This window comes from Lontra canadensis, unplaced genomic scaffold (assembly GCF_010015895.1).
Source record: "Lontra canadensis isolate GAN:19392208 unplaced genomic scaffold, GSC_riverotter_1.0 scaffold86, whole genome shotgun sequence".
In the NCBI taxonomy this organism is placed as follows: Eukaryota; Metazoa; Chordata; class Mammalia; order Carnivora; family Mustelidae; genus Lontra; species Lontra canadensis.
This window is the reverse complement of record NW_022631080.1, coordinates 2,369,893-2,382,063: the sequence shown is the minus strand read 5'-3', so window position 1 is coordinate 2,382,063 and position 12,171 is coordinate 2,369,893. Positions and strand designations below refer to the sequence as shown.

The following is a 12,171-nucleotide window of genomic DNA, read 5'->3' as shown; positions in this document are numbered from 1 at the left end:
AGATTAATGATAGAACAAAATACTAAAAGGGTAGCAACGACCCCAGAAAAAATATACACTAACCAAATCAGAAGAGATCTGAAATTGGGAGAAGAACGGAGGAAAAAAAAATTGTGTGTGTGTGTGTGTTTGTGTGTGTGTGTGTGTATTATATTGAGTAGAACAAACCCACATGCTTGATTTTGGGTGTATTTTGGTTTCTCAGAAGAAACTGCCTCACAAAATTTTAAAGAATGACAAATTTATATTTATGCAAAAATAAGGGTAAACATGATGAAAAGATGGATTATGACTGCAAAGATGAGAATTTTAAAAGATTCTAAAAAAGGAATTGATAAGAAGTTGGTTGAAAAAAAAGAAAAAAAAATAAATGAAAGAATGTGATCAGGCTGGAGACTAGAACAAAACCATGCATTAGATTTAGGGTATATTTTAATCTGTTAGAAGAAACTGTATGCCAAAATTTCAAAGAATGAAAAACCTATATGTGTACAAAAAATAAGACTAAATACAATGAAGGGAAATAGGATTATAACAATGAAAATTTTAAAAAGATTTTTAAAATGGTATTGATAAAATAGTTAAGGAACTTTAAAATAGGAAAGAGTAAAAATTTAAAAAAAACAGAATAGGAAAAAAAAGATTTAAAAAATTTAACTTTGAAAGACTAAAGTATCATAAGGAAAAAGCCATGAATTCCATATGCTATATTCCTGTATTTCTGAGGTTTTGCAGTTCTCATTGATCTGTGAACTGGGTCTTGGCTGGATATTCTTGTTGATCTTCTGGGGGACAGGAATGTTGCATTGATTCTCAAATATTTTTGCCCAAGGTGGAATTGCACCACCTTTGCCAGAGACAAGGCTAAGTAATCTGCTCGTGTTTGCTTTCAGTAGCTTTTGTTCCCTGAATGCTTTCTATACAGCTTTGGAGGAGGAGAATGAAGATAGTAGCCTCCCAATCTCCAGTGCTGGAGAAGCTGCGAGCTCAGGGTCCCACTCCTCAGTGCACCCTCAGAGAAAAATAGTCAGTCTCTCCTGTCTCCCTGGTGTCTGGCTGCACTCCATGCTCACCCAGCCTGTGACCAAGCATTTCGGTCTCTGGTTCATGGCCCCATTTTGAGTCTCCAAACCCAGCAGATTGCTGCAGCCTACTCCTAAGCCACTCCTCCTGGTGAAGGAAGATGAGTGTCCTGGGTCTGCCACCTGTGGATTCCCTGCTCAAAGAGCAGTGGCCCGACTGTGCCTCGAATCATGCTTTAAGGTAACCCTGAGCTGAGAGCTCCTCCTTGGCTCCATCTCTGCAGCCATCCTCCCTGCTCCAATACCTGGGAGCTCTGCCACACACAGATAACCCCAGTCTTTCTGTGACACCAAGGGTCCTAAGACTACACTCTTTCTGCAAGTGTTCCACCCCCACTTAGCCACTGGAGCAATGTCCCTCAGTGGAGCAGTTCCGATTTTTTGCTCTGCTTCTCTCTCACTTGCCAGGAGCTGGCCCCTCCTCCTGCAGTCTGTCTTCCTGTGTGTCACCTCAGATTCACTTCTCCACACATCCTACCTTCCAGAAAGTGGTTGCTTTTCTGTTCCTAGAATTGCTGCTCTCTCTTTGATCTCCTGTTGAATATGTAGGTGTTCAGAATGGTTTGATAATTATCTAGCTGAATTCTTGGGGCCCAATGATATTAGGTTTCCTACTCCTCTGCCATCTTGCTCCTTCTCCCCATACTGTTTTCTGCACCTGTTTACATTCCCACCAGTTATATTTGAAAGAACATTCATACTGTGGCTGCAGCAACTTACATTCCCACCAACAGTGCATGCTGGTTCCCTTTTCTCTGTGTCCTCGCAAACACTTGTTATTTCTTGTCCTTTTAATTCTGGCCATTCTGACAGGTGTAAGGTGATACTACATTGTGGTTTTGATTTACATTTCCATGATGATTAGTGATTTTTTTTTAAAGATTTTTCTTTATTTATTCAACAGATGGAGATCACAAGTAGGCAAAGAGGCAGGCAGAAAGAGAGATAGGGAAGCAGGCTCCCTGCTGTGCAGAGAGCCCGATGTGGGGCTCGATCCCAGGATCCTGAGACCATGACCTGAGCTGAAGGCAGAGGCTTAACCCACTGAGCCACCCAGGTGCCCCGATTTTTTTTTTTTTATGATTAGTGATGTTAAGCATCTTTTCACATGTCAATTGCCCATCGGTATGTCGTCTTTGAAAAAATGCCTATTCAGGTCGTATCCCAAATTTTAATCATATTGTTCTCTTGGTGTTGAGTTGTTGGAGTTCTTTATATATTTTGGTTATTATCACCTTATTGGATATATCATTTGCAAATACCTTCTCTTGTTGATTAGGTTGTCTTTTCTTTCTTTCTTTCTTTTGTTTTTTCTTTTAAGATTTTATTTATTTGTTTGAGAGAGAGAGAGAGCACAAATGGTGGGGAGAGGTAGAGAAAGAAACAGCCTCCCCATTAAGCAGGAAGCTCAACACTGGGCTTAATGCCAGGACCCCAAGATCATGACCTGAGACAAAGATAGACACTTAACCAACTGAGCCACCCAGGCACTCCTGTCTTTTCATTTGTTGATGTTTGCATTCACTGTGCAAAAGGTTTTTATTTTGGTGTAGTCTCAACAGATTATATTTGCTTCTGTTTCCCTTGCCTCAGGGAACATATCAAGAAAAATATTTCTAAGGCTAATTTCAGGAAGTGTTTTTTTGTTATTAAACTAGTACTTTTTGTCAGACTATAAATACTTATTTTTGGCTCTGGGCAGCCAGGGTCGGTGAAGGTAGCTTTTGGGGAGATCATACCCCGAAACCAGAAGGCCATTGCTAACTCCCTGAAATCTTGGAATGAGACACTTACTTCCAAGTTGGCTACTCTCCCTGAGAAACCCCCTGCTATCGACTGGGCTTACTACAAGGCCAATGTGGCGAAGGCTGGCTTGGTAGATGACTTTGAGAAGAAGTTCAATGCCCTGAAGATTCCTGTGCCAGAGGATAAATACACTGTTCAGGTGGACGCTGAAGAAAAAGAAGATGTGAAAAGTTGTGCTGAGTTTTTGTCTCTCTCAAAGGCCAGGATTGTGGAATACGAAAAACAGCTGGAGAAGCTAAGGAATATAATTCCGTTTGATCAGATGACCATTGAGGACCTGAATGAAGCCTTCCCAGAAACCAAATTAGACAAGAAGTATCCCTACTGGACTCACAAGCCAATCGAAAACTTATAAACTTGAGGTGGGGAGAGAGCTCTGGTCCTCGTATTCTAAACGCTGGACATAAAAAATAATGGATACGGAAAAAAAAACTTATTATTTTTTTAAGATTTTATTTATTTATTTGACACATGGAGATCACAGGTAGGCAGAGAGGCAGGCAGAGAGAGAGAGAGAGAGAGAGGAGGAAGCAGGCTCCCTGCTGAGCAGAGAGCCCCATATGGGGCTAGATCCCAGGACCCTGGGATCATGACCTGAGCCGAAGGCAGAGGCTTTAACCCACTGAGCCACCCAGGCGCCCCTATAAATACTTATTTTTTATATAAACATATGATAATATCATATACATTTCATATATAATGTAATATATATATCGTATGTAATAAATATATAATCAGCACATAAGTTGATATATATACACATATGTGTGTGTGACATACAATTTACAGAAACATTCAAACTGAACTACTGTCAAACAAATTTTCCAAGGTTGAACTATCCATTAATTGAATTTGTGGTTTGCATATAAACCAATTAACCAATTTTGTAATTCTCTATTTCCCTGTGGCTACTATACCACCTTTCACCTAAATTTTTCAATAACTTCCTCATTTTTTATTTCTATTTGCCTTGCTGTCCTCCTCAAACTCCCTAAATCCTCTCTCCAAACTGCTATCAAAAAGGATTTTTCTAAAATGCAAGTCAGATCATGCTGCCTACCCTGCTAAAAATGCTTTAATTTTCAATGCCCCAGGATAAAATCTGAATTCTGTAAGATGCTCCACCAACCGCTCCATAGTTTGACCTCTGCACCATCTCCTCACAGCCTTTCTTGCCAAAACATCCACCACACCCATCCATCCATCAACCCTCCCATTGTACATCCCAATCTTGCAATACAAATTACTACTTATAGCTCATTATTCTCACTTCCTGAAGTGACATTTTGACCCCCACACTCCACTCCTTCCCCACTCTCCCACCCCTACTTTTTGCCCAGATAACTCCAATTTATCATTTAGGTGATGTCACTTCTTTAGAAAATCCCTAAGATTGGTGTTATAAGAGGAATATCTCTTGTATATCACAGTCACTATATGTTAACACACATCAAACTACTTTTCTATTTCCTTTTTATATGTCCCTCTTGCTCATTAGTCAGTAAATTTATAGAAGGATGAGTATCCTTCTTCTTTACCATCACCTTCCCAACACCTAACACAATGCCTGACAATTAATAAGTGCTGAATATATATTTATTAAATGAGTAACTATGATACACTCAAGCTTATTAAACTCTAAAACTTAAAAATAAGGCCAAAGGATAGCTAGATGTCCTTTTAATGTTATACTGAATTATTGTCTGAAAAAGACCTCCTCAAAGATCATTTTATTTTCTAAGAAAATGCATCTTTCTTTAACTTAGTATTTACTATCGATTATGGCTCTGACTCCCTGAAGTTTTATGTGAACTTATAGATTTTTGTCTAGTAGAGAGACAAACTATTGTTTTTTCTGGTAGAAAAAATACCCTTGAAGGATATGATTTTATTGCCCTTTAAAATATTAACCAGTTTTGTATCTAATTTAGCAATCTTCTTCTAATATACCTTCTTTCTGTGATTGTGTATACACACTCACTTCAATTCTTCTCTGAACCAGCTTTCATTCTCTGCCTGTTTCATTAGTAAGTAAATGTTTTCATATTCTTAGGGTATGTTTATAAGACAAGAATAAATTCACTTCATTGTGTTTTAAGTTATACAAGAAACACTGAGCCTAGCATTAGTAGCTATTTCTAGGGAGGAAAAAAAAACATTTCATGGTCAAATATGTTGGGAAACAAAACTTCAAGTTATGTCTACCTTTGAGATTTTAGCAATAGCCATTCATTTGCTCAAGGTTCTGAGAAATTTGAAGATGAGGTAATATATTTTATTTAATCTAGCATTTCAGGATCATTTTTATTAGTAGTGTTTTAAGGAAAACAGTTCAGAAACACTGGTTTAGTTGTAACTTTGGAGGACAGTACTTTAAACAACAATTTTCATATTTGAGGTATTTATATTTTGAATTAGTATTTATTTCCCCTAAATTTTTTCCATTCAAATAAGATGAAATTCTGAATCTCCAAATATACATATCAGAAAATCCTTCCTGTAACTGCAGGAAAGAGGTTCTGACTTCTCAGTAGTATAGTCACATAGGTATAATAGCTTTAAAGGGGATTTAAATTAGGAAACACTTTATGTTCCATGTGGCATATATCAAAATAATTACAATCATTAAGTGAAACTATCGTTCAGTTGTGTTTTTAATAAGTCAGTGGAGATGGTGAAGGTTCTAAAGGTACCTACAAAAGGGGGCATATTATCTACTCTTAGAGAAGAATCATATGCAAATGAAAACATTAGGGAGCAATTAAATACTGAAAGGGTGCACTACTTAAATTCAAAGCATAAATGGATTTCTAGAAGATTTAGGATTGTGAGGACTTTAGTATTCAAATTTTTGCTTTTGGATTTGTTTTTCTTTGAAAGTGATTATGACAGGAGCCTAGAAACAATGAAGAGACTGATCATCATCTCTATGTCTACTTTTCTAATGAGAAAAAAAACAAGAAATTGCTGAAGAATGTTCTCTTATGAGTTTCTTCTTGCCCCATTTAGACTTCTAAATGACTACATGGATGGCTACACCAGAACTAATAAAAACATATTAATTTTATCTTGTTATGAACACTAAAATTCATTAGTCTTATATTTCCTCCTCCCTCATAATTATGTCTTGTTTTTGCTGGTTTAACAGTTTTCCATTCTAATCAAGCTTTGTCAGAGGCTGTGGGCTGAATTGCCCTGTGAAAGACTGATTTGCTTCCAATCCCTATAATCTATCCCCTTGAAGGCTAGAGATTGAAATCATTAAGGCACTGCTGTTGCCCTTGATCTCCCCTCACAGAGGATAGAGATTGATTAGTTGACAGTGGTTGACCGAGATGACTCAAAACAAAGTAGTGATGAAGCTAAATCAAGTGCATTTGAACATTTGATGTCATTTATTCTGTGCAGGTTTTTCTTTTCAGTCTTATTTTCTCTTTCCTGTTTTTGGTTAGATATTTATTAGAGATGACGACCCAGCTCCACCCTTCTCCCCATCCCATACTTACCATGTTCTTACCTTCCAGGGCACTGAAGAATTTTTTAATTTCTTCAATTAATAATGTGAAAATGTTGTCTAAACATTATGGAAAATGGTAACACAGAGTACTTATTATTACATATCTATGACTTGAAAAGGTTAGTTATTATGAACGAATATCTCTTCAAAAATTGGTTGAAAGTTGGCTTCCAGTCACTGAAGAGTTATGCAAACACAGCATTTTGTAGAATGAGCATTTCTCACCTTATAGCTTTAAGCTTAGGAATGGTATCAGTGCTGAAAAAAAAAAACTAAACCAACTCATGTAAGAAAGTGAAAGTATCTGTTAAAAAAAAACCACTTTTTTTTTTAATGTTACCTTCAACTTATTAAAATTGTTAAAGAAACCTGACCTTCTTTTGGGGATTAGCATTCTGTTCCATTGATAACTTTTACCAGTCAAGTTCTGGCACAATGCAATTCTGATTTCTTGAGCTTAATATCTGATATAACAATTTAATATTTTTCCAGTTATATTGAAAAATAATTGACTTTTATTACTGTATAAATTTACAGCATACCGCTTGAAGCTTTGATTTATATATATTGCAAAATGATTACCACAATAGATTCAGTTAACATCCATCTTTTCATATACATGCAATAAAAAGAAAGGGAAGAAGAAAAAAAGGGAAAAAAATCCTCATGATGAGATCCCTTAGGACTTATTCTCTTAATAGCTTTCTTGCCTATTATACAGCAATATTAGTTATACTCATCATGTTGTACTTTACATCTCTAGTACTTAGTCGTTTTACAGCTGGTACTTTGTATCTTTTCATTACCTTCTTCAGTTTCCCCCTTGTTCCACCCTTGGCTTCTGGTAATCACAAATCTAATCTCTTTTTCTAAGAGTTTGTTTTTTGTTGTATTTTGTTTGTTTATTTTAGATTCCACATATAAGTGAGTTCATACAGTATTTCTCTTTTTCTGTTTGACTTATTTTACTTAGCACAATACTTCAGGATTCATCCATGTTATGGCAAATGATAGGATTGCTCTTTTTTTTTAATGGCTCAATAACATTCCATTGTATATATGTACCACAACTTCTTTATCCAGTCGTCTACTGATGGAAACAGGTTTTTTCCATGTCTTGGTTGTTGTAAGTAATGCTGCAATGAACATGGGGGTGCAGATATCTTTCAAGTTAGTGTTTTCATTTCCTTTGGCTATAGTTCCAGAAATGGAATTGCTGGATCATATGATAATGCTATTTTTTTTTGAAGATCCCCTATAGCGATTGTTCCTATAGTGGTTATATCAATTTACAGTCCTACCAACAGTGCACAAGGGTTCTCTTTTCTATACATCCATACCGGCATTTGTTATCTCTTGTCTTTTTAATAATGGGCGTTCTAATAGGTATGAGATGACCCCTCATTGTGGTTTTGATCTGCATTTCCCTAGCAACTAGTGATGCTGAACATCATTTCAGATACCTGTTGACCTTTTGTATATGTTCTTTCAGGAAACTTCTATTCAGATTCTTTGCCAATTTTTTAAAAACTGGATTATTTGATTTTTTGATGTTGAGTTGTATGAGTTCTTTATATATTTTTGATATTAGCCCCTTATAAGGTATATGATTTGCAATTTTTTTTCATACTGTGGATTCCCTTTTCAGTTTGCTGACAGCTTCTTTTGCTATGCAGTAGCTTTTTAGTTTGAAATAGTCCCACTTGTTTATTTTTTATTCTGTTGCTTGTGCTTTACGTGTCATATCCAAACAATTGTTACCAAGACCCATGTCAAGGGGCTTTATTCCTATGTTTTCTTGTAGGAGTTTCATGGTTTCAGATCTTACATTTAAATCTTTAATCCATTTGGAGTTAATTTTTGTGAGTGGTACGAGATATGCATCCAGTTTCATTCTCTTACCTGTGAATATCCAGTTATCTTAGCACCATTTGTTAATGAGACTCTCCTCTCTCCATTGAATATTCTTGGCTCTCTTGTTAAATAATAGTTGATTGTATAAGCTTGGGTTTATTACTGAACTCTGAGGTCTGTTCTATTGGTCTATTTGTCTGTTTTTATGCTTGTACCATACTGTTTTGATTACTATAGCTACACAGTATAGCTTGAAATCAGGAAGTGTGATGCCTCCTGCTTTATTCTTGAAAGCAACTTTTCAATACACATTTATTATTTCTGTTTTAGTTTCTACTTTATAAGGTGAAGAAGGCATATTTTAAAAGCAAATATGCTTGTAAATATTCTGGGACCATGTAATTGGACCAATCTGAGAACTGAGCCTTTTGAATTGAATTGGAATATTTGGTGAAATGAAAAATAAGAGTGAGAAAGGATTGGTTCAGTTTAATAGTTTAAGTGAATGTTAGAAAAGCTTCCAAGTTCATGGTAGCCCTGTTGCTTTGTATTGATATTGACAATTATGAAAAATTATTGTAGATGGTGAGCAGGTAAAAATAGCCTTCTAAAAATTCACTTTGATGATATAGTGTCCAGTTTTTTCCTGTTCTCTGGAGGGAAGTAGCCTAATTTAGGCAAGTTTAGTATTTAAAGCAAAAGATGGCAGTATAATGGAGAGACTGACAGGCACTTTCAACCTGCCCCACATATCTTTTATTTCCACATTTCCCCTTCAATATATTTTCCTTTTTCATCCCCAGAGTCTTGAATTTATGATTCTCTCTCTTTTCTCCATTTTTAACTTTAACATTTCCCACCATTGTTACTGCCATCTGCAGAAGTCACAGCCACCTCATTTAAAGGACGGTAGACTCCATATCTGGGGAATAATACAGTCTCTCAAGAAACTGAAATAGATTTTAGGTGAGAAATGTGTGAAGGTAATTGAGCATCAGTGATGGGGGTAGACAAAGTTCTAAGTAAATTCCAGGATGACAATAATGATAAGTTAGGGATACCAATTTTATAAGCATTGCAACAAAAACAAATCTCTGAAAATTGTGGTAGAAATCTGTTTAATGTTCAGGCTGAGCTGACAATGCCTACATTTTTGAAGTTTCATTTGGTAGGCTTGACACAAAATGCTCAGTGAAATACAATTCATGTCTTCCTTGGTTTAAAAGAGAAGGTTAGGTGTACTTGACTGAAATTTAGACCCAGAGTTCAGGGAGTCTATATAGATATCACAGAAGATTGGGTGAATAAGCCATGCCTCAAGCAGCAGAAGAATAGAAAGCAAGTTGAGATCCAGTTTAAATCTCCAGTGATTGGAAGCAACACTGCCATAAATCACAAGGTTGTTTGTTCTGCCTTCATGCTCTGTCAATGCTTTTTGTCCAGCCCCTCCCCTCCATTTTGTTTGCCATCCTAAGAGTGTGATAACTCTTTTTCCAACAGTTGTTTGCCAACTCCTATTTATTTTTTAAGTTTTCCTTTCTCTAAATAACAGGCCGTGGGGAAGTTCTGCTGTGCCGTATTTCTACAAATTTGTAAAACGTGATTCTGTCATAGTTACGACTGGTAAAGGCTCTAAGAACAGAAAGTTTCCTTCCATTTTGCCAACACTGCTATCTAGCTGATGTAAATATAAAGGAGTGTAACCAACAACACTAAATACAGCCTTTCTTTCCCTGAACTGTCAAAGAATAAAAATATAACAAACATTTAAAAAATTCATCTACATGTATATATGTGTGTATATTCAGACCTATGTATTGTTGAATTATTCTAAAATGTTATGTATTTCATTTCAAAAATAGTTTATGCTTATGTAAATTTAGATTAATAAGTTTATATGAGCATTTCTAATTCTTAGACTTCCACAGATCCTGAGTGATACAGAATAGTTAGCTCAGATCATGTTTGGAAGAGTCAATTCTCAATATTATTATGAAAATAATAAACAAACTAGGAATCTGCATTCAAAACAATCCCCATATTGCTTCAAAAAAGTATCTAAAATTCCTTTTATAAAGGAATCCATAGAGAATTGTGGGTTTTCTTTCCTTTATACTTTATAAACTACCAATAACTTGGGGATGTTAGGAGTGTAGGGGAAACAGTAATTTGAGATCATTTGCAGGAAAGCAGGCTTTTTTTTATTTCCATAATTGCATACCTTGTTTTAAAGATTTGAATCATGATTATTCCAGGTAATTGATTTTTAAAAATATAATGGAGTAATAAGCAAAAAGTTAATTCATTTCCTTTTACAAAAACAGCTTTTTAAAAGATAAAGATCTATACTAATAAAATGTGGTTTTTTTCTCACATGTAATGTACTGTCAAACCTAAAAATATAGAAGTATGTGTGGGTAAACTTTTTAAAAAATCACCAGTAGTACAAACAAATTTTACAGCCCAATTTTTACAGCAGTGCTGGAGGGGTTGCCATATTTAAATGTGTGACCTGTTTTAAGTATTTGGGTCAAAGAGAAGTGAAGCACCAATGTGTAAAGTGGCACACACAGAAGAGTGAAAGTGGAATTGAATACAGCTAAGAATGAAGGGAAGTTTGAAAGATTTTTAAAAATCCCAAGTACGTAGATAGTATTCCATTCAGACAATGAGTATTATTATGTGACCACTGTTTACTCTCCCATCATCAGATCCAGGGTCAGTGACTAGTCAACACAAGTTCTTGGTTTAATACTGGAATTAGAAGAGCGTGGGTTTAAATTTATGCCCATCCCTTGCCAAGTAGCTGTATGACCTTAAACAGTTACTTAAGCTTTGGTTGCCCATTTATACAATGGAGTCACTGGAAGTACCTACCCATAGGGTGGCTGTGGGAATTAAATGTGTGAACCTATTTAAAATTGTTAGTAAGGGGCATGTGGTAAGCACTCAAATTATAGATTATTACCATCATCTTGACAAACTGTTCATCTTCTCTTTCCATGTCATCATATGTAATATGGATTAACAAGAGAACTGAACTTTAAAAATTGATGAAAAAATTTAGCTCAGCATCTAGTGATTTGTAGATGCACGACATAATTAAACATCCCCTCCTTTTTTCGCTTTCCACAATTGGGCTGCATGCTATGTGAGACGCAAAAAGATACTTACTATTTGCCCAGCCCTCTGCTGGTCACTGAAGAAATACACCTTTATATTCGTTCATTATTTTATTCAGTCTGAAATTTGTCAACACCAACTAGTTGTCAGAAATTGAAGGGACTATTAGAAGAAAGAACATATAGATTGACAGTCAGCAGGGAAATTTTGAGTTCCCAGTCAGTTAATATTATCCTGGGCAATAAATGGGTAGGAACCAACCATTCTAAACCTCACTTTTATTTCTAAATTTGATAGGTCTAATAGTTGTTGCATGATTCAAAACCTCTTCTGAACTACTGTATTTTGTGCTGACATAGGTCAAAATCATGAATTATTTTAGGAGGCACATTTGCATTCCTCACAGTGAAGCTCTCAGACCCATTCCTTTGTACTAAGTGTGTAACTGTAGTGGGTAAAAACTTCGTCATCACACAGATTTAAGAGGACCAAAAATGCTACTTTATTATTTTTTCTGTAACTGAATTAAATTTTGACATAGAAATCTTTTTTTAATACCTTAATTTAGCAAGTTTCTTAATATGCCAATCTCAGAAAATCTTAATAATATTCCGTGACTTTTTAGTTTTACCAATCATATTCAGGATTTGTCAGGATTATCCCTCCTCTCTAGGAAGGCAGTACTCCAGGGCTCTTTCTATAACTTCATATCAGGACTTGTTTCTCATCCTTGGTCAAAGACATGTAGAGACGTGCCATCTGTTTAATCCTTTAAGTGGTTGACCTTTT

At 35.7% G+C, this 12,171-nt stretch overlaps 2 protein-coding genes across 5 annotated transcripts in view; both read left to right on the top strand.

The window, feature by feature from the left end:
* The window catches only part of LOC116882645 (ATP synthase subunit d, mitochondrial-like), a 73,272-nt gene extending 70,014 nt beyond the window's left edge, over positions 1 to 3,258 (top strand). Inside the window, exon 3 of the mRNA XM_032883169.1 lies at positions 2,785 to 3,258. Coding sequence (XP_032739060.1) covers positions 2,785 to 3,243 — 459 coding nt within the window. The 3' untranslated portion in view covers positions 3,244 to 3,258. The remainder of the gene's footprint in view (positions 1 to 2,784) is intronic.
* The window catches only part of DMD (dystrophin), a 2,197,254-nt gene that overhangs the window by 277,660 nt on the left and 1,907,423 nt on the right, over positions 1 to 12,171 (top strand). The window lies entirely within an intron of this gene.